We start from the raw sequence: 22,284 nt of genomic DNA on the forward strand, positions 1-22,284 counted from the left end.
GAATGTTTCAATAACAGTATTATACTTTCTTTTTGGATTATCACTTCTGAAATCGCACAAAAAGGAAATTATTGGCTTCCCAGTGTTGTTTTAAGAAGAACTACGCAAAATGTCATGACTATGCATGGGATTCTGGTATTAGCTTAGAATCAGAATCAGAATGACTTTTATTCAACTCTAAGCGGAAATTGTTTTCCTTGCAGACATGCAGATGACCAGGAGAAGAACAGACTTACCAAGTTAAGTCAAATTAAAAATATCAGTAGTATCAATTAGCAGTTTATATGGTCTTCAGTTTATATGATATTACTGCTCATGACATGTATAAATGTGCAATGTAAACTGAATCATGATCATGAATCATTTACAACATAATTTACTAAATCTTAGATTTTTTCCAAAATGTTGCAGCCCTACCTAGAAGGATGGCTCAAATGCACACATATTCGCTCGCACACATATTCGCTCACAGGGACAATATTACTTTCACCTCTCGACTGCTCAGGATTGAAACTAATTGTCTATTGTCTGTACTACTTAGAACAAAAAACATATTCACAGTAGTTTCTTACCCTGAGAGGTCATTGTCTATGACCATCTTCTGCAGGCCTGTGGAGATGCTACAGCCTGCCTCAGCCGGAGGGGAGCCCATATGTTCGGTAGATTGTCCTGGTGTAATCTGCATACTGGATGGGTTTGTCAGAGCTGTGGTCACTTCTCGCAGGATCCTGGGCAGTGGTCCTAGCTTGGAGGTGGCACTCTGTGAACACAAAGTTATTCAAAAATTTTATATAAATTAAACTCAAATATTTGCGTTTAATTGATGAGTTTTTAGCCCATTTTCTCTAGTCCACATTATTTTCCCTGAAGCAAGTCATTTTGGCATCAGTTCTCTTATACAAAAAACACAATGAATAATGAAAGAGCCTGGCCAGCCTGATGGATTTAAATATTAGCCGAAGCACTAAGATTTATGAATTATAAAAATGTCAGGTTTGATACAGATGGATATTGCCTTTATCCTATTACTACCAGTTAGTCAGATCTACTGTAAAAGTCCTTGTAAATCCATTAATACTTTTCCCATTGAGAGTGATTTCCCTTAGCACGCTATTTATGTAATGCAATGTAATGAATTATAGATTACTGCATGATAAGCAAGCATCCTAATGTAGATCACGGACATTAAAATGCTTATGCTCTTAGACCCTCTGGAACCAATTTTAATTCCATCTTCTTGCAAGATACCCAAAACAATAAATAATGCATGCATTTGATTGAGTTTTCTAGTAGTCAATTGCAGCATATTTGTACCTGATCCATCTGGGACACCACTTCTGAGAGGAGGGAGTGCAGGGTGGAGAGCTCACGGCCCAGGTCAATGTAGCCTTCGAAGCCTGCTGTGTTTGAGATTGTCTCTGGGTTGGAGATTTCCAGGAGAAAACGCTGCATGTTGGTCCACTCATGCTCAAGGAACTGGTTCATAAATGACATGTACTCCTCTTTGTTTCCAAATCTGATGGAGGAGATACAAGGTTTAGCATAGATACTGCACAATGTACTGTAACCACTTATAGCATTTATCAAAATTCACTCTGTGTTTGAAAGCAGAGCTGCAAGAATGAATTGGAATCAAGTGAAAATCACAGTTTGAATGGCCATAATTGGCAAATCAAATATCATTATGTCCTCTACAAGCAACCAATCACTATAAGGTATAAAACCCCTTAACCTTCTAGATTACACCGCCACAAACATATTATTCTTGTATACATATTTCAACCTGCTCTCAAATTACAATGCATAAAATGCGCTTTGGCCAGATTTGAAACCTAATTTGCAAATCTCACTGCTCATGAGAAAAATTGCAAATCAAAATCTTTTCACAAAACCCTATTTTCTGTGTACCATCTCACTATCCAGTTAAGAGACATGCATCTTGTATGTGGCAAAGCTGTAAAAGTACATACTTGGTAAAATTGGCCAGGTTTTGCGTGACTTTAGCGATGAGAGTGAGAGTGCGTGCCGTGCGGTCATCTGGGTACTCCTGCATTAAGTTGAAGAGTGATGGGGACATGATGGCGGGACAGAGGAACCTCAGAAACAGAGATGCACTGATGAGACGCTCGCTGATGTCCGGTCGCCCCCGGTTACTACACTCCTGACGCCAAGACGCAAACACTTCCTTCAGCTCACGAGGAAACACACTGCCGAGAGGAAACAGGAATCACATAGTCGTCACACATATAATCTAGCAAGTTGAAAGCAATACCAATATCTACATTTTACATTAAATTGTATTAAGTAATTTACAACTGATTGGCTAGTAACTTAGCATTCACTAAAATTGTTATGTAGCTTGGGCATGTTTTTTTTTTTTCAATAGCAATATTTAAATTTTAAGGTACTATTTGTATGTTTTTATATTGTTTGTAGTGTGGGATTGGATTATTTGAGATTTGTCCACATACTTCTAATTCTGTGTTCAAATATGGATTTCTATAATATATCTATAACCTGGCATCAGCATATTTTCTTTGCCTTTGTATTGGTTATGTAATGTTGTGCGATCTCCATGTACAAATCAAGCAATTCCACAACATGTGTTCTAAAAACTAGAGCCCGACCGATATGGATTTTGTTGTGGCCGATATGAAACTGATATAATGGAAGTTGGGGCTGCCGATAGCCGATATAATCGCCGATATATTTAGTGATGTAAAAATTCACTGTAAATCTTGAATTGATTAAAAAACTTAGGTTTGGCTCTAGTGAATTCTAAATTGGGTTTATTTAGGCAACATTTATTGTTATTTTGACTCTTTACATCATATTTCAGACAGTAGATTGGCCTAATGGCATTTTTGCATCACATTCTAGCTACTGTTACTGTCACTGCTAGTGATGGGTATTCCAGTTTTTTTTTTTTGGAGAACAGGCTCTTTTGGCTCGGCTCACTAAAGCAGCTGGCTCTTTCGGCTCCCAAGCGACTCTTGAGATTGTTTTGTTGCAAGCAGGACTAAACCAGAACTGAACCAGGACTGAATGTCGGGACTCGATTTCTATCTCTCTCCTGCACTCGAGCCCAAGATTAGTCCTGGTTTATTCATTTTATGCTGAACTGCAGCCAAATATGCACTTTTTTTATCCTATGCACACGCAGATTTCTGAAAGTTTCGTTTCAGCCGCTGCTGCTGTCAAACTACTACGGGTCTACATGCAGCATGAAGAGAAAAAGTGAGAAAAAGAGAAAACACGGCTCCCAATAAGAAACATGCTCCCGTTGTTCGCTTCAAAGAGCCGGATAAGAGCCGCTTCGATCGCGACCGACCCGTAACTCCTAGCTAGTAAACTATCGCTATTAGCCTTTAGCCGTAAAAACGTGCGCACCGCGGTAATTAATTATATGCATAAATGTGGATCATTCACACGTCTATTCACAGCTCATTTACATATCAATGCTGGTCCAGTAACAAATATACGGCCAATGTAGTCACTTTACAATAGACCAATAGAAAACAGCCTGTTTATGTGTGGGAGCTACAGCAGCTAATTGCTAACAAAACCTAAACTAGCTTCAAAGTCGATGTATTTCCAACACTCACCGCTCACACAGGCTCCTCCTCACATCACCAGTCTGCACTAATAAATGTCCTTTTAATCCAGACTCAAACCGATTGTTCGAAAAAGAATGTAATCTCAGTGTTGCGCACCGCTGCAGGTGTAAACAAACACACGCGATTGAAGTGACGTCACTCTGGTGGTGTGTTCAGGGACAGTATGGACACAGACACAGACAAATTACACCGTAGATAAATACTGATGCGGAGCCACATATTAGGACATTTATCTGTCTGTAAATTGGATTAAATGAACATAATGTAGAGAGTCTAAGCTTTATAACGAGATATAACATGCCCACGTGAAATATCGGCCCATATCAGCAAGCATATCAGCCGATATGTCTCCAAGTGCCCATATTGGCCGATAATATCGGCCAGCCGATATATCGGTCGAGCTCTACTAAAAACTATTTGACTTACATCCAGGGAGAAATTAATCTGAAACCCTGTTATAATAATGTCTTAAAACATGAAGAAGATAAAGAAAAGTCACCAGTAAGAGTTGATGATTTTACAGAAGGCCAGCTCGCAGCACATCTTCAGGTTACTCTGGTGTTCTGGGAGGTCTCCTGATGAACACTTGGACGGATCCACCTCACAGTTCTCATCTGACTCGTACAGAGCCTTGATGAATTCACCTGTAAAGATTGACAAATGTTGTAAACATGGAAAATTGTCTGTAAACAAGATTATCACTAACATTTCAGTTACTGTTTTAAAGTTGCACTATATCACTTTTAAGAGAGTGTCCGCCACCTTTGTGTTTCCATGGATATGTGATTGCTTTGTCTGAAATGTTCCATGGTATGATATTAAACTTGTCTCTATTGCATTTATTCAAATGCAGGTGTTTTTAATGCTTAAAAATACCTTGGGAAAACATACTCTTACTATAAGCGGGTTTGTCTCTCTCTCTCCACAAATCTGAACTGTAATTTGATTTGGTGGAGTAACATGTTTGTCTCCATGGAAATAAGATAGTTTAATACCATACTGTGGAACATTCCATGAGAAGCAAGAAGTTGGCAGACCCTCCACAAGAAAAAGTAAGAAAGTAGGAAGTAAGAATAGAAGGAAATGAAGGAAAAGAAAGCCTGTTTCGTCATGCCATAGGTGGAGATGTTTTTCCACTTTGTCAAATTACTGACAGGAGTTTGTCTGCATCACCAGTTCTCCAAAGACGATATGCTTCATCCCCTCTGCCTATCTCTCCAAAAGGCCCTGAATGCCCTTGCACTATCACAGTCACAGCTGGGAGACTTTTAACAGACATTCAAATCCACTGGGTATACATTTGTCTTATAAAACGCAGTCTATAAGTGTAGCAGCAATGACAGCCACAAAGACAAACAAACCAAATTAATGCAGACAAATTGAAAGTTAATATAAGCGACAGGATGACAATGTGAGTGAATGCTTGCAAGTGTGTGTGCATTTGGAAATTACACTCCTGCTGTGTACTCTCCCAGAGCATCAACAGGAAGAGCAGACACAGAATACAGAGCAGTGATTGGAAAGACTGCAGTGCAACTTTGCTCCAACCTTGTTTAACTTTGTACAATTGGGACGTTTAGGTGTAACTAATCACGTCATTGGGTCGGAGGGGTGTGTTACAATATTGTATACAATATTCTATCTATCCACGGGTTTCAGAAAAATTAGGAGGTACCATAGCAATGAACAATTCAAAACAAAATATTATACCTTTTGGACAGGGAAAAGCATCCTCAAAATGTTGGATATAGCAGAAAGATGAAACCCATGAATATATCATGAACTTGAGATACTGAACAAGTCCTTATAGTTTTATCTTTCAAACTATTCAACTTAAATTTAACTTTTTACATTTGGACATTACTGTATTAGGCAGACTTATTACTTACCAAGGGCATCTTGCAGATATTTTTGCCCTACTAATTTGAGGTATTCCTCTATAGCCTTTGTGGCCAGTGTGTTTTCTCTGAAGATGAGGTGCTCATTCTCTCCACAGCGATCCACTTCTGACATCATCAAATCTGTCAGGAAGTCCTACAACAACACAATGATAAGAAGTTAGGTATAACTAGAAAAGCACTCAGAGAGCGCAGACCTCCGCCAAGGACTACCCCCATTTTTTATATAAATTGCGATAAAATCAGTCTTCTGGATCAGATACGGATCAGCCTTTGGAATATGAAAGAGGATCCCATTGTCCATCCCTGAGTCAAATTTCATGGGGTTTGGTCAATAATTAACTAAGATATTGAGAAACAAAATTTTTGGCCCCATTTACCACAATGTTATCTAAAATTTCAAAGTGATCCAGAATCCAGGATTTCTTCCGGATCACCTCCAAAATGCAATCATTCTTCCTTTTCACATTTCCAACAAATCCTGAAAATTTCATCAAAATCGGTCCATAACTTTTTGAGCTATGTTGCAAAAAAACAAACAAACAAACAGACAAACGCTGGCAAAAACATAACCTCCTTGGCGGAGGTAATAATGTATACAACAGATTTGTAAAGATTTGCATAATTATTGTTGAAATAATCTTGGTTTCTGAACATGTGTTAACCCAAACTGTAATGTGTAAACAAAGCCACTAGGGGCACTGTAGATATGCAGCGGTGAAATTTCTGTTGGGCCATTAAAGATAATAAGGACAAGACATATACATAATAATAATTTAATATAAAAATAAATAATATTTTAACATGATATCATGGAATATTTATCTGTCTATAACAATTGATAATAAAATGTTGTAGTGAGGAGTTTGGCAGCTGAGAGCATTCTGTTGTAAATGGTGAAACTACCACTGAACAATACTTTATAAAGAAACCATATTTGTAATAAATATTTATTTTCATAGGGAATCATATGCAGCAGTAGTTCTGACTAAAAGATGCTATAAAGGCTTGCATCTTGATCTAGAACTGTAGAAACAACACTAAGTAACATATGCATCACGTCGAGAATGCTGCAAGTGCAGAGAAACAGCAGGTGGATACACAAAATAATTCCTCAAAAACGGAGTGAACGAGACACACAAAAATGAGGCATCTGGGGATGGATCATAGCTTGTTTCTGCCACTTTCAACACATTTTCTGGGTGCATTTTTTTTGGAAGTCCCCTGGCGTCTTGTTAAACTTGGGGAATGGGGATCCAGCAGCATAACAGCAAGGGAGACGAGAGCTGTGTGACAGATGTAGAGATAGAGGGAGACAGAGCGGAGCTGGTCTTTTAAGAAACAGAGCAGACGGTGGGAGAGAGAGAAAGTATCCCAGACATTTTCTATAGCTGCCACACAAGCCTGTTATCCATCTAATCAAAGGCACGCCACAGGGAGCCAATCACCCAGAGATGTGCAGCCAAAAGAGCCTCGCTGACCAACATGAGTACAGTCCACACATGAGTACACTTAAAATGAAGGTTCCATACATTCATTAGACTAAAAAGTGAAGGTTTTACAGGGATGGTTAGATATATATTGATATAAAGCACTCACTGTATTAACAACAAAGGTTTTACAGTTTAAGTATGTGTGTGTTGGCTGAAATGTATGATTCAATAGGATGGATAAAAGAGTTACGCTGGAGAAACCTAGTGGCTAAACATATCATGACATTTTGGGTGTACACTTCCCCAATGCCATAATTACAGGATTCATTTTGGACTTTTGGTAAATTGTAACCCTAATTACAAAGTCTATCGTTATTAGTCACCATCTCACAATTATTCACTTAGATTTTAAGGGAAGAGTTGTAACTACTCTGGCACTGGGCATTAGCTGACAGCACCATGTTGAGAAAATTTTATGAATGACTACCTTATACAATGCATTGCTGGGAGATAAAGACATTGACTCTCTTGTATGTTTTTAGACCATTTAGCTAATCTGATCTGCTAACTCTCTTTTTGGAAAGCACACAAAGTATTCACTCAATGCATAACATAAAATGCTTCAAAAATTTTACAGGCTAATTTTGCACCTTTAACTGTAGATTGACTATCACTGTCAATTATTACCAGGGCAGTGAAGGGAAGGGATACCGGGGAAAGTGAACAATGAGCAACAACTCAAGCTCTGACACTTTCCCTAAACTACAAAAATGTGTCAAATGAGAGACCACCATGACGCATCGCAAGGCTTCGGTCTCTTCGTGGCTGGTCTTGGGGCTGAAGGGGCAGTAGCTTCCTTTGCTGTTGTCATTGTAATCCCCCCTCCCATTCCTCCTTCTCCTACCCCCTCCTGCTTCTCTGGTACTAATAAAGAGAAGTGGAACATGGGCTTTATCGCTGCCACATCTCATCAGCCCAACCATGGTTCAAAAGAGAACTCCTGCACAGTTTATGGGAGTGGAGGCCGTCAGGAATACAAGAGGGCAAGAGTGGAGGTGGTGTGGAAGTGCAGGCCTCATCAGATCTCATCAAGTCCTGTTTGAAAAGATAGCCTGTGTGAACTCACTCTGTGACACTGCACAATCGCTACTTTGTGCAAATGGGACTAGATTTAGAGTGGTAGAAATGAATACCCTGTACTCAAGTGTATTCAAAATTTAAAATATCGTAAAAAGGATTAGGCACAAAATAAAAGCTAATGTCTTTCTCTTTGGGGTCAAATGGGTTCACCATCTGTGCTGTACCCTACTCAGGTTTAAAAATGCATGAATGATAAAATATGCCTTTGCCTGTGTTTTGTGAAATTGTAATCATGAAATTAAATTTAGATCATGTTTAAGCATTTAAATACATCTTAAAATGGCCAAAACAGAGACATAATGAAAACTAGTACTAGCTATTGTGTACTGTATAATGTGGACTTTGTTTAGTGGCTTTTTGAATGTGTTTTTATTATTTCAAGAATAATACAAACAAACAAATCCATAAAAAATGTCAAAAAAATAGACGAGAAAATATATGCGTTTCATTCAACAAACTCCCCTGGGATCTCCACTACAAATCAGACTCTCTAGCTTAGGGCATTAGAACTCCAACTTGACTCTCTGTGGCTGGACTGAATGAACCAACTATATCAGTACCTTATATAGCCACTTATAGTGTCTAAGATGGAAACGTTTGCCTGGAAATGGCCCGGCTACACTCCCTCTTTAAGAATCAATAAGTCTTGCTTCTCCGTCCAAATTGAGGCTTAAGAAAAGACTGCCTCCTCTCCTCTCCCCTCCTGTATCCTCTAGCCCTCCTCCCGGGAGACTGGGGGATAGTATTACAGCGATATAGCCTGCAGTGCTTCCTGTGAGGTCACTGGGCTGGCACCGAGACTGAGGACCAATGGAAACGCATAAGATCACTTCATAGGACAACTGTGCTGTCAATCAAAGCAGAAACAGGAAGTGACTTGAGCTGCCCTTCTGCTTTAGTTGCAAATTATGGAGCAAGCTCGCCACTAGAATCACAATGTTTGAGTCACTTGAGTCGGACTGTGGCAGCTGCATCACCTATGAAGATCAGCATATTTCTCATCTCACAGATAAGTTATTTTAAAACGGCCAGTATGTAACTTTTCTAAAGGAGGTTTGTTTGAAAATGTTATATCTTTAGCTGGAAGCAAAACTCCACCAGGTTAAGTTATATATCAAATTTGTTAGTTTGTTGAGAAAGGTTACTGTAAGAAAATGTTTTAGCCTGTTTAAACATGTCACTGAATAAATGCTATATAGATACATTTTATGCCTTACAGTGTAATATTGTAGAGAAAGCAATAACATCTGCATAGAGACAAGCAGGTGAGAGTCCCTACTAAAAAGTTACACAATACACCTTTTATAACTCCATTTTCAACTTCAAAAAACATGAACTAATTATGTAAGCCATTTCTTATATTTCATTTTTAACCATTGCACTGTTGATCATGCATAGCACTGAACAGGGCTGTAATGATGACAATGCCACCTCTCCCTGGCTTGTTTTCAGAGGCATAAATCCACCTTATTGTCACGTCCAACAGTCAGAGAAGAGCCGTCTCAACAAAATTAGAACATAATCTTCCTGTGAGCCAAGGCCCTGAAGACTGGATCAATAAATAAACGCGCTCATGCCAGCAGTGGAGATTTTCAAAGATGGACCTCTTCTGGAGGCAATTCCAACTCAGCAGTGAGCTTGTTTTTGTTGACGAGGAGCATCTAATAGTGCTGTTTGGCTTTGTGTCCCAACGGGGGCACACACCACACCGGCATGACCCCCACACGTCAGATAAACAGGAATTTCTCACTCACTATTTCAATTGCAGAGGCTTCTTCATATAGGCCAGAGTCAACCACTGCTGTGTACCTGCTCATGTGTGAAATTAAATAGAGGACCTAGAAAAATGGGCTAATGTATTGAGATGGATAGAGTCAGAGTTTGGGGGTAAATTTGGAGATTGTGGTTAAGGTCTGAAAGCTCCTATACACAAAAATACTCAAAATATGTAATCATGTTAGACCGCCGACAGTTATTTTAATTGATCCATGCATCAGAGATACTATTACTTAAAGTGGCACTACGTAACTTTTCTGGTTGTGTGTCTGCCTCCTGCTTGTCTCCGAGGAGATGTGATTGCTTTGTCTGGAATGTTTCACAGTGTGGCCCTCAACTTTAAAAACAAGTATCCCTATTGTTAGCCAATTCTCCTCTCCACAGATTCAACCTGTAATTTGGCAATATCTGTTTGACCCCAGAAAAACAAATACAGGTCATGTCATTCTGCAATAAAATATTCAATATTCTGCATTCAAGCAATAAAATTACCATGGAAACAAGGAGGTGGGGGACTTTCTGCCAGAAAAGTTACATAGAGCACATTTCAACATTTCAAAAACGATTCAATGTACGAATCTGTAAATAAAATACGCTTTGAACACATGATAATCAAGACTCAAAACATCACCAATGTGAGACAATGTAAATCTACGTGAGGATATTATAGGATATACACACATTCGACATTTTACAAACCATTAACACTCCACCACATTCTCTAATTACATGTTTGCTAGACCTTGTTTGGATGCAGATGAGAGAGAAAAGAAAAAACTTTTCACTGCAGAAAACTAACAATCATAATGCTCAGGCCAGGAAATGCAGAAAAACTACTTCTGTGTTCTGCTTCAAAGTATAAACTAATTAGTACTGGGAAATATTTTTAGCCCAAGTGGTCTGTCAGAGTGCTGTGTAGTGTTTGGCACATCATCACTGCTGTGTCTATCAAACGGAGACATCAGAGGAGTAAACACAGATACAACTATGTCTCATACATCTGCTAAAATGTCCACAGCATATTTGTGGTACATATTTTGCAGAGGATGGTATGTACGTACTCAACTAAAATACAGCATCTTGGAATACATTCATTAGTTGAAGAATGGACCCTTTTCCTGCATTAGGTAATATTTAATTTATCCATCAACCTGACCACTTAAAGGTGTACAGTGTACCTTTTCAGATGGGGAGTCTCATCGAGATGTCATTGCTTTGCTATTGTTCCACAGTATAGCATTAAATTGATCTAGCTAGTATTTGTTTTGTAACTTGTAATTGCTCAAAATACCTTGAAAAATGCATTCTTACAGTAAGGGGGCTCACCTCTGATCTGATCTGACCTGCAACTCTGCCTGTTCACGTCACATTCTCGTCTCCATGGACAGATCCAATGCCATATTATGGAACATTCCATGTAAAACAATAAAATCTCCATGGGAACAAGCAGGTGGGGAACCCTCTTCTAGAAAAGTTACATACCTTTAAAAAGTCATCACGACAACTCTAAGGAAATAAAAGTAGTTTTCAATAAACTTTTACAGGGTATCCCCAAGTCTGACTATCTCAAATTAAGACTTTTTTAAGACCTTTTTAAGACCACTTAAATGAAAATTAAGAACAACATTGCACCCATTATGCGGGTGAAAAACACCAGATCCAATTCTAATAATGACCAAAAAACTACTATACCTAGAATCTAAGAGCCACTGTGGATTAAACCTACACTTCACCATGATCCATCAGTGTCTTCCTCCACTCTACTGATTGTTTACTCATTACCGCTGGTGCCAGAAACCAGAATATTTTTTGTGCATACTCCAAATTAGATGTTCCTTCACATTACGTGATTTCACGTTGTTTTTTTCTCCTCCCTCCATTTAACATTGCACTGCAGCCCAGTTGAGTATCCAAAAAATAGGCTAATGAAATTGAAGACCTTTGTGAAAAAATAAGACTTGGTCAGCATAATTTAAGACTTTTTAAGGCCTTAATTTAGGAACATGAAATTTAAGACATTTTTAAGATCTTTAAGAATCCGCGGTTACCCTGTTTTATGACATTACTAACCATGTTTCTTTGACAGAGTTTGCTACAGATACACCCTACTGTTAACACTACTGACTGCCCACTGTTTCACCACCACTGGCTTAATAATAAATTCAAAATCTATCTTACAGTAACAGTACATTCTGTGGGTAGGCAGTAATGGTTACACATAATTTATGTACTTGAATAAGTTCTCAAGTAAAATATACTCAATGTTACTTCACTGACTGTACTCCTACTTAAGTATATTTCTTTGTATAATCTTCCCACCTCTGGTTATTTTCAGCTCCTGCACTGAATGAGTGGAAAACTTGAAAACATGGGCAGGAAGTAAAGTAATAGTTTGAGTGGATAAATTGAAGTAATTATGGACATGGCTCTCTCCAGGGGCCTGCTTCTGTTCCATCAGTCAGCCTCTCTCAGAGCAGTGCTTAAAGCTGCACTATACAGCCAATGCACAGCTCGTCTTAAGCACTAATCACTCACTGTGGTGTTGGGGCGTGTTACAGTCACCCAAAGTCTGAAGAGAAAGCAGCGTTGATGAGACGCTGTCAGGAAAAACTAGGCTTGTGTTGTCTTCTGTGCGACTGATGAGGCAAAACAGAAAAGGAAGTTGAAACTCATAAATAAAAGCAGTCTAAACACATCTGATGCTATTTCAGGCTCAAAAGACAAAAGACAGCTGCTTTTGGTCCTGTCTTCCTCAAGTTGTACCTCTACCCCAAGAATGTAATTATAGACAACAGAAAAAAAGAGAGAGAGAGAGAGAGAGAGAGAGAGAAAGAGAGAGAGAGAGAGAGAGAGAGAGAGAGAAAGAGAGAGAAAGAGAATTTAGGTTTAGATGAACATGATAATGTTCATCTAAACAGAAAATGATTTTAAGCAACTTTAAATCAGATAACACTCTGGCTTCTATGGCTAGTCTGGGCTGTCTAATCTCACATGGCTTTAGACATAGCACGCTCCAGATAACGATCACATTGAACTATTATTAGTATTGCATTTGCTCATGATTATTTGAATGCCAAAACAATATAGTAATTGCAACTCTAATTTAATATACATTCAGATTCAAAGACAGTTTCCTCAACCGTAACACTGCAATTTTAAAAGAAATGATAGATGTTGAATCTAAACATTTCTATTAGTAACTAGGCTTTAGAAGTCACTGTATAACAATAAAAATCTGACCCATCTCCTATCTCCATTGCATGTTACAGGCCTATAGAATGTCATCTAACCCAAATCAAATAAATTAAAGCTATAACAAGAAAGCCAAGTGGCATCCATTTGACTAATCAGCAAATGACTAGATAGCGCTAATCCTGACCAAGTAGTGTCACAACTTTTGTATTTGCAATTACACATATAGTAAACATTGCTTAAGATGTTTAGTCTACCAATTGCTGACATTCCTTTAAATGGCTAAAAAAAATAGCTTCAAAAGACCCAAGACTCTCTTACACTGGAGTACAAATGCAGTCTTATATACAGTCTTATAACCCCTTTAATCCACAGTGACAGTCAGAGATTGGATAAATGCAGTTGCAGGGTGAATGTGTGAAGCGGTCACCCCCTGTTGTGCCAGACTAATCTGCCCCTGCTTACACCCACTGCACCAGGCCCAGGAGTCTTCATATCATCTGTAATGCACTGGTATGCGCTGAGTCTACAATGCATGTGTGGGGTTAGCTCCAGTTTAAAATGTAATACAGTTGTCTGCTTGTTCTTTGTCTGCGCCATATTAAAACAGCCGGGGTCAACAGTTCAACAAACAGCAGTGTTAACCTCAGTGCACAGGGGAAAACACTCAGAGCCTTGACATAATTCAGCCTCATCATGGGGTTTTGTATAGCAAGATACTCCAAAGACTAAAGGATATGTAGTCTAGTGTTGTTCCGGTGCTAAATTTAAGAATAGGTTTGTTACTCAATACAGATTTTAATATGATAATGATAAAAGATTATAGTAGTTTCTTTTATAGTATGTGGTCTTCTCACTAGTTCTGATATAGACCATTCCAAAACTATTCAGTCCAATTAGTCCAAGTGGGGTCTGTAGAATATCTTAAAACATCAACATCAAGTATTTTACATTTTCTGGAGTTTCATTATATTCAGATTTTTTTCTCTTTAATTCTTGTAGATTAGCATACCTCTATTTGAGCAAGTCTCAAACTTTAATTACAAAGAAGGTGGTGTCATAACATTATCTATTGTCTTTATGATCAAAAGCATACTCGTTGTGTGACAACCATCCATATTCAAACAAGTTAGTTTCCTTCATTTTAAAACAAGAACACACAAACTGTCAAATTTGGACAGAGGCATAGCTTGTTTGCAATAAACCTCTTCTCTCAGCACCTGGCCCATCTTAGAGGCTGAATAATTATTTGAAATTACTGAAGTATCAATTATTTCAATAGTCAATTACTCACAATTCATTAGTTGTTGGAGCCCATAACATTGCATAATACATATAGATCAAGATTTAAAAATAGAAAAATTTCAGCATATACTAACCTTTGCTTTGCCAGTACTCTGCAGAATATGCACCAGCGCACATGCCATCTCCTCTTTGTTTTTCACACTTATGCCCGGCTCCAGCACTGAGCATAACAACATGTAGTTATTAGTGGTGTATTCCGCAAACTCCTTGTACATCTCCATGGGAAGTATGTTCATGGTCTGGTAGCGGGCCTTAATTCTAATCATTGGCCCAGAAGTCTTTGCTTTAGGGGGGATGGGAGTGCTGACGGGATACCACTTCTCCACAAACTGCCGTCCCGTCACCGCGGCAACAGGGATACTGACCAGTCCGATGTAGTTGTTCTTGTCTTTCTTCTTCTTCTTGTCCGTATCTTTGTACAAGTGCGCTGTGATGTTTTTGACAGCAGGGAGGTTGTTGAACTCAAAGTGCTCTCCCCAAAACACATTGTCAGTTTTGAGCTTACACGTGGTGCGGGCATAAAGACAGTCATCCAGACACAGTTCACAAAAGTACTTCTTTTTGGCAGGTAGGTCTTTGGCCTCGATGATCCAGAGACGCAGCAAGTTCTCCACTCGTCGGCTGTTGTCCTGAAACCAATGAGGCAAAAATTGCATTAATCTTAAAGCAGTGAAATATGCTACTTGCAAACTTGTGAATAAAGACAGATAACACCTTTGTAATGTTATAGAATTGCATACTGCATGTAACTGAATGATTGACAACTGTGACTTGTTTTATATCACTCGAGCTAGAGCTAAGTCTTTCCAACTCAAAATAAGATATAATGTTGATAAAGTAATATAAAGTTTTTTTTTAGGAAGATTATATTTATAAAGATAAATACTGTGCTGGCAAAGAGTCTGATTCTGTAAAACACTGAAAGAAAAACACTTGAGAATTCAATCAGACCCTAAAGTCTGAGAGCCTGGGCCTAAATGATCAGACATACACTTTACTTTCCGTTTTGTATAAAATGGATCTAATGTCTCATTTTTACTCTTTCATAAGTGTTCCTGGTACAGTCTGCAGCAATGGACCACTTCTACAAAAGGTAAATTGCTTGATTAATTTGCTGAGTCATTCAGCCTGAACGCATGAGTGAAAGAGCAAGCATCCAGAAGCTCTTTAATGATAAGTAGAGTTACAATAGCACAGAGCAGTCAGACATGGTGTGAAAGCCTTTAGGACAGTTGGATCACACATTTAAAAACCCTGATTTTGAGTAAGAGTCTCAACTGATGTAGTCTCATCATTAAAATAAAAAATCCTGACCTAATCTAAATATGTTTGGTGAAATCATGATCTTTTAAAATATATAACGAAAGAAGAGCATTATTGTCACTGTCATTCACTATTACATACACATACTTAGATACTTTCCTAGTTATAGTAACAGTAACAGCAACTGTTACTTTACTGTTGTTCTGGAACTAAACCTGGACTAGACCAGGACTAAACTAGACCAGGACTAAACCAAGTCATCTGGACAAAAGTGGCCTCAAACCAGGAGCCAACAAAAACCCACCCTAGGACTAATATTTTTACTCAAATAAAAGTAAAAGAATCTGGAAATATCTTAGGACATGTATATAACTTAAAACATAAGGAGCTATATTATAAGCAACTACAGTAGATGAGTTCTCTGTCTTTCCAATGACACAGTTCTAATGTGTGCTTAGGGATATGCTGATGTGTATGAACAGGTTGACTGCTTCTCTCTTTCTCTCCCCTCCCACTGTGAAGTCATGTACTCACCTTGTTGGGCTGCACCGCTCTCCTCAGATTCTCCATCCATTTGTCTCTCTCGGCTGATGAACGACAGGAAAAGCATTTGCTTCCCGTGGAGGTGGTGACCTACCGCAGAGACAGGAGACGAAATTTGAATGATCAAACCTTAGGCATATATCGCCAGGACATAATTAGAACAAAAGATTGCATTGCTAAACTTAGTTCTTTAAACCATTTTGTTTCACGGTGAAAAGAAGCTTATCAACACAATGGTAGATGATGTGAATGGGCTGAAGAGGAGAAAGTGTTTGGCAGGCCGATTGTAACAAACCAGAACAGGGACAAGCTAAAAACAGCAAAACAAACCTATTAATGCAATGAGCCAGATAATGATGATTAGTGGAGGCTTGTGGTCTCGCTGGTATTGTGTGCTGTTTCTTTACTGTCTATAAATAAGAACTAACACAACACTGCCAGTTGTCTTCGGATTATAACAGAAGTGCAGCAGAAGAAACACAGATGTCCTCACTAAGTCTGTGGGGACGCTGCTCCACTTACAACACTGACAGAAACTTATAGAAATGACAGTCACTATGCACAAACTGTGGTTTGGTCAATAAGTCCCCTTATAAGATAACTAGTTGTACTTTTTGATATAGATATTTGTGCAATATCTATTTGTATTTGTATTTTATGTATTTATCAATATATTTGAAAAAAGGACATTGCACATAACTTAATAGAGTAAATGTGCCCAAATTAGCTAATTTGAGCTAATTTTCATTCTGAGAAGTGGATAGTAAAGTAAAAAAACTACTACTTGTAAAGTATTAAAAGATGTACTTTTGTGTGTGCTTTTTACTTATCGCTAAATAGAAGTGGGCTATATGGAATTTAACTTACATCATTTTCACAATAATATTTTTAATTAATATAAAAAGTTGTATATTCTATTTTCTCAACTAGTTTTTGTTCACAAATATTCTGCTCAACATGAAAGTGAAAATAATTTGAAGAAGTCCAAATCAATTAACCTTCACTTGTAGATTGTATAAGAGATGGGAGTATTTAGTGGAGCAATGATTTCACAGAGTGCACGTGCTCCATATGGCCCTCCTCACCTCAAAGCAGTAGTCCTGCCCGAGGATGCTGCTGTGAACGGGCTTGATGATGACTTCGTCCTCCATGCTTAGGTCCAGGGCTTCCACAGCACTGCTAGGGCTGAGCAAAGATTCATGGGAGCGAGACTCCTTCAGCCTTGGCATTAAATGAGACCTGTGAGAGGACAGAGAGAGAGAGAGAGAGAGACGTGTGTGTCAGCCCCAGGGACATATAGAGAGAGAGGGACAGCATATGCACATGGGAATAGGACAGTAGTCATAAAGAGTGTGAAGAAAGCAACTGTAAGTATGACACAGGGAGGGAAGGATGTCAAACAATTATGTAACTGTTACAAAACTTAAATATAAAGTCTTAATACTGATTTTCTAAATGTGAAATATCTTCAAACTAAATAGTTTGAAGTTAAATTGTTTAATAACAAATATATATTTTATCAAGACACGCTTTGCCTGTTGTTATTGAGACACATTGCATTGTGAGGTATTGCTGCTCTCCCTACATACCTGGTTAGACTCATGTGAGACAACAATTATCCAAGGAGCTATGAGCCAGAGGTAGGTTAAACATCTCAGACAATGACAAATAAGCCACAGGTTTAAACCTTGAAGGAACACATTAACAGAATATTCACTTTCATCATACTTCACTACATGGGTGGGAACCATTTTTTTATTTTATTTTATGGAATGGCCCATTCAACTAATCAACAATGTAATAATAATAATAATAATAATAATAATAATAATAATATTAAAAAAGACACTGAGAAGAGACAGCAGGGCAATTGACAGTGTAATGAGGGAGGTACTCTCTTGATAATGGCCGCTATACAAAGCTTACAGGCTAATCTCTCTGTCCGTGTTTATTTGTGCCTTCTCGGAGGACTCCAGATAAATACTGTAAACTCGTAAATAAAAGTGGGGAAAAATCTGCTGTAATTATGGATTAGCATCCGGGGGTAGACCGCATTCAGACAGCTGGCTTTGTTGTCAAATCCACAGTCCAATAGTCTCGATTTCCCTAAAGATCTCTCCCTCTCACACATACATACACAAAACATACATTTGCATTCAGTGGACAAACCAACAGCAGTCCGTAACCTGCTTCACACTTCATGTTTATACAGAGGAGGCATCTCTCAGCACTTGTTGTCACAGCGCTGCGTTGTGATTGGCTGATGAGGTACTGGGCAAAACAGCCAGCGAGTCAAGTGAGGAGAGAGAGGGAGGCTGGGGCATTCTAGTGAAATGTGTTCTCAGAGACACAAAGGATTGATGAATGTTAGGTGCGAACTTGCTTCTTGGACTGTTCAAAAGGTTGAAAATGTATAATATATACCAAAAATGGGTGTTAATTCTCTATGGATATTCAGTGACTTGTCTTAATTATGAAAGTAAGTAAGTAAGCAAGTCTTTATTTATATAGCGCTTTTCACAGACATTTTTTGTCAAAAAGATGCTTTACAGAGCATTATTCAGCAATATTAGTTTACTCTATACCTGGTGATGGTAAGCTACTATTGTAGCCACAGCTGCCCTGGAGCAGACTGACAGAAGCACAGCTGCCATGCCAATCGGCGCCATCGGTCCCTCCAACCACCATCATCACTCACGCACACACCACTTTCATACTAGGCAATGTAGGTAAAGTGTCTTGCCTAAGGACACAACGACAGTTATTCCCACTCTCGCCCCACTGTGCACCTGATTTTCTCAGTGGTCTCCCATCCAAGTACTAACCAGGCCCAGCCTTGCTTAGCTTCTGAGATCTGACGGGATCAGGCTTTGACAAGCCGGTATGGCCACAAAAGTCAACATGCACACAAACTATGCATATGTTTATTCTATTTCAACTACTACAACAACTACTACTACTACTACATCTTCTACAACTACAACAACTATTACAACTACTACAACATATTTAAAAATCAAATCACAAAATTTATTAAAAATCAACCATTTTGACCATAAACAAAGGAATAATAAATGCAAATGTATACAGTAATTATTATCCATGTACACATTTCAAATATTTTTACATTTATTGTACACTTTATTCCAGTAAGTAAATTGACCTAGTCTCTGGAGAAAATAAGTATGGTAGCCATGCCCATCATCATGACACTAAAATAGGCCGCCTTGAGCAGGGGTTGGGCCCTTTGGAGCTTCCTGTTCCCAGGATCACTGGCTAACCCTTTCATTCTTTCTTTTCAAAGTTTATTGTAAAGATAACATAGTTATCATCATCAGGACGTTTCCTTGTAAATTTTTACAGTAACAGTAATGAAAATCTAATTTAAAACTAGTTGACTGACTTTATTATTCTGCCTGTCACTGTCCTTGATTATCATTGACAGCCAGTCCTTTCCTCTTGGCTGCTTGGGTCTTACCAGTGAACAGTGTTTTAGCTCACGTTAGATCGACTTTCTAAGTCCCTGGTAGACCCTAACCACAGATAGTCTGTGTTGATTCTCCTCTGATCACCTATCAGTCTATGCTCGGTGTCTCAAGGGCTTCATTTGGGCCACCTGAATATTTCAGGGATAGGCAGGAGTTCAGCTGAGAAACTGTGCACAGATAGAGCTCCATACAGCCTGTAGTGAAATACATTATGTAAAAGGTCATGGCTTAAAGAACACATTTGAAAACCCATCGTAAGAGTTACACAAGATGTTGTAAGAAGAGTGCATCCCTCTGTGTATGCCATAAGACCTGGGTTACATAGTAAAAATATCAACAGAGCTATGTTTAAAAAAAAATAATAATATGGCTTATAAATAGTATATTGAAAATACTGAAATACACTGAAATTCACAATTTCAAGACTTATTGGATGGGAACAAAATAACAAGCAAAAAGAGCTATTAATTCCATTAACAGAGGCTTACAACAACAGGCTAGGTTGTAGCTCATTTTTAGGTTTTTAGAATATTTGAAATCAACAGGGAGCATATTAAACCCCAGTACCTCTCACAGACAATACTGTCTGGGTAAAAGAACTCCCACAAAAGGGCATAACTTACAGCATCCTTCAGTCAGGTCGACTTACTTCAGCTCTGCAGTTTTCTAACAGATTTAGTTTGTAAAAATAACTTTCCCATCTATATATCTTATATAAAAATGTGTATACCTTTATTTTTGAATCAGTGCTGTGTGCAAAGTGTTCACAGCAGTAGTGAGTGCATGAGAAAGGTATTACAGTGAGAGGAAAGCTCAGGTCTGCTCAATAGAAAGTCAGTTAGTCGGCCGCAGCAGAAAGCACTGTAATGGTTCTGGGCTGCTCCCTGTTCTCTTTGTCTCAGCGGCCTGTGCACAGTTCATCTGATAGCATCTGATCTGATCACTGCACTTACACTGCACATACTGAGGAATCAGATAGCAGCTTCTACCAGAGGGAAAGATGATTGTGCTTATGGCTAAAGACCTTTTTACAGTTTGTAAACACAATTGTAATGCACAAGAAATGCTTAAGTAGACCGTTTTACATAATCAATGGAGGAAATGAGAACAAGGAAAGACAAAAATGAGGTTGCTACTGGGACTGACTGGCAATTGACTATGTTTAAGGAGCAAAATTGATAGGCAAAGCTCTCGATTTACCTGGTCAATCTATGTTCCTACTTTCACCTATGGTTATAAACTTTGGGTCATGACAGAAAGAACAAGATACAATACAATAAAATACAAGTAGTCAAAATATTTTTTTTTTCCACAGGGTGGCTTGACACTGGAGATAGAGTGAAGAGCTCAGCCACAAAGGATAAAAACATATTATAACTTCAAAAACAATAAGCACACTCTAAAAGGAAAATATGGCAGTAAGGGTTAGGGATGCAGCGCTTTATCAGCTTCAATATCAATATGAATACTTCTGTCGATTTTCGATATTAATTGATACCCCTGAAGTAACTACTGAACAGCTTTGCACGAATAAAAGTTCAAACAAAGTCAGATATTCTATGCCTACATCAGCCTGTAAATAGTCTTATTACATCAAATTAAAGGCCTAACCAGGATGTCAGCTGAACTGATATCCGATTCTGCAAAATTTCCTGGATTGGTGCAGGTATCTAATATCTGATAATATCAGTATCAGTGCATCCCTACTGTGGGTGTGGCTTTCCCTCATTGGAATCAAGGTAGTTCAAGCGTATTTATGCACAAAATCAGAATCAAGCTCCAGGTTACTCAACTATATTCCTTCTCCATAACCACATACAAAAACAAAAACAGTTTTAGTCCACATGAGGCACAGGCTAATCTTACTACTACAACTAATACCAGCTTTGTACTACCAGACGTATTACTGTGGTGTTGTAACGGTTAACAAGTGTGAAATATCTGAAATGCCAAACTTAAAGCTCACTGTATACATAATCCGAGATATCAAATATGATTTTTGTGTGATTTCTCTAAGGACATTTCCAGTTAATACAGCCAAAAGAAGCTCTCAGTGCTTGTGGTCGGGCCTGTCAGGAGAATGCTTGTTTTGCCTTCAGAACAGCTTTTACAAGAATCAATACTCTTTTCCACATAAGACTTCTACCCCACTATGCAATTACCTGCTCGTCCATGATCCCAAAATGCATTTTCCCACACAAAGACAAGAGACCTGCAGTTAGTTATCCTGGTAAAGTTTGCAATTTTTTTTTTTTTACTTTTTTGCTCAGTCAGTACAACCGCATGTGTTCCAATTATTTACTGTTCTGGAATAAGTTCATATAATTACTTCCAGATTTGGAAATATTATGAGAATACAAAACTAAACTACAGCATGCCCCACATAGTAAAATGTCTGTTATTGTCATGTCTCCCTTTTGGAGGAGTATGGACGGTGGACCAGGTCATGATCAAAGCGCAGATTTGATCGTTTCATCTGCAGGTGTGGTTACAGACTCTCACTACATCAAGGAATTCTTCTCAAGGAATTCCTGAAAATATTTTGAAGATAGGTTATGCTCTTCATGATAGACGTTTTACAGCAGAAATTTTTTTCTTTTATGTGCATATGTGTATTACATTGGTTTTC

At 38.4% G+C, this 22,284-nt stretch overlaps 1 protein-coding gene and 1 pseudogene across 7 annotated transcripts in view; both read right to left on the reverse strand.

Annotated features, from left to right (window-relative positions):
- dab2ipb (DAB2 interacting protein b) overlaps positions 1-22,284 on the reverse strand; it is a 92,672-nt gene that overhangs the window by 12,400 nt on the left and 57,988 nt on the right. For all 7 annotated transcript variants that reach the window (XM_055153722.1, XM_020921625.2, XM_055153724.1 and 4 more), the window contains 8 exons: positions 17,253-17,406; positions 16,159-16,257; positions 14,436-14,990; positions 5,507-5,651; positions 4,117-4,261; positions 1,971-2,207; positions 1,315-1,516; positions 573-760 (listed from right to left, as the gene is read on the reverse strand). In XM_055153722.1, coding sequence (XP_055009697.1) covers positions 573-760; positions 1,315-1,516; positions 1,971-2,207; positions 4,117-4,261; positions 5,507-5,651; positions 14,436-14,990; positions 16,159-16,257; positions 17,253-17,406 — 1,725 coding nt within the window. The remainder of the gene's footprint in view (positions 1-572; positions 761-1,314; positions 1,517-1,970; positions 2,208-4,116; positions 4,262-5,506; positions 5,652-14,435; positions 14,991-16,158; positions 16,258-17,252; positions 17,407-22,284) is intronic.
- On the reverse strand, positions 18,946-19,062 carry LOC129409065 (5S ribosomal RNA; annotated as a pseudogene).

This window comes from Boleophthalmus pectinirostris, unplaced genomic scaffold (genome assembly GCF_026225935.1).
Source record: "Boleophthalmus pectinirostris isolate CB_2022bp ecotype Guang Dong unplaced genomic scaffold, ASM2622593v1 HiC_scaffold_18, whole genome shotgun sequence".
NCBI lineage: Eukaryota > Metazoa > Chordata > Actinopteri > Gobiiformes > Gobiidae > Boleophthalmus > Boleophthalmus pectinirostris.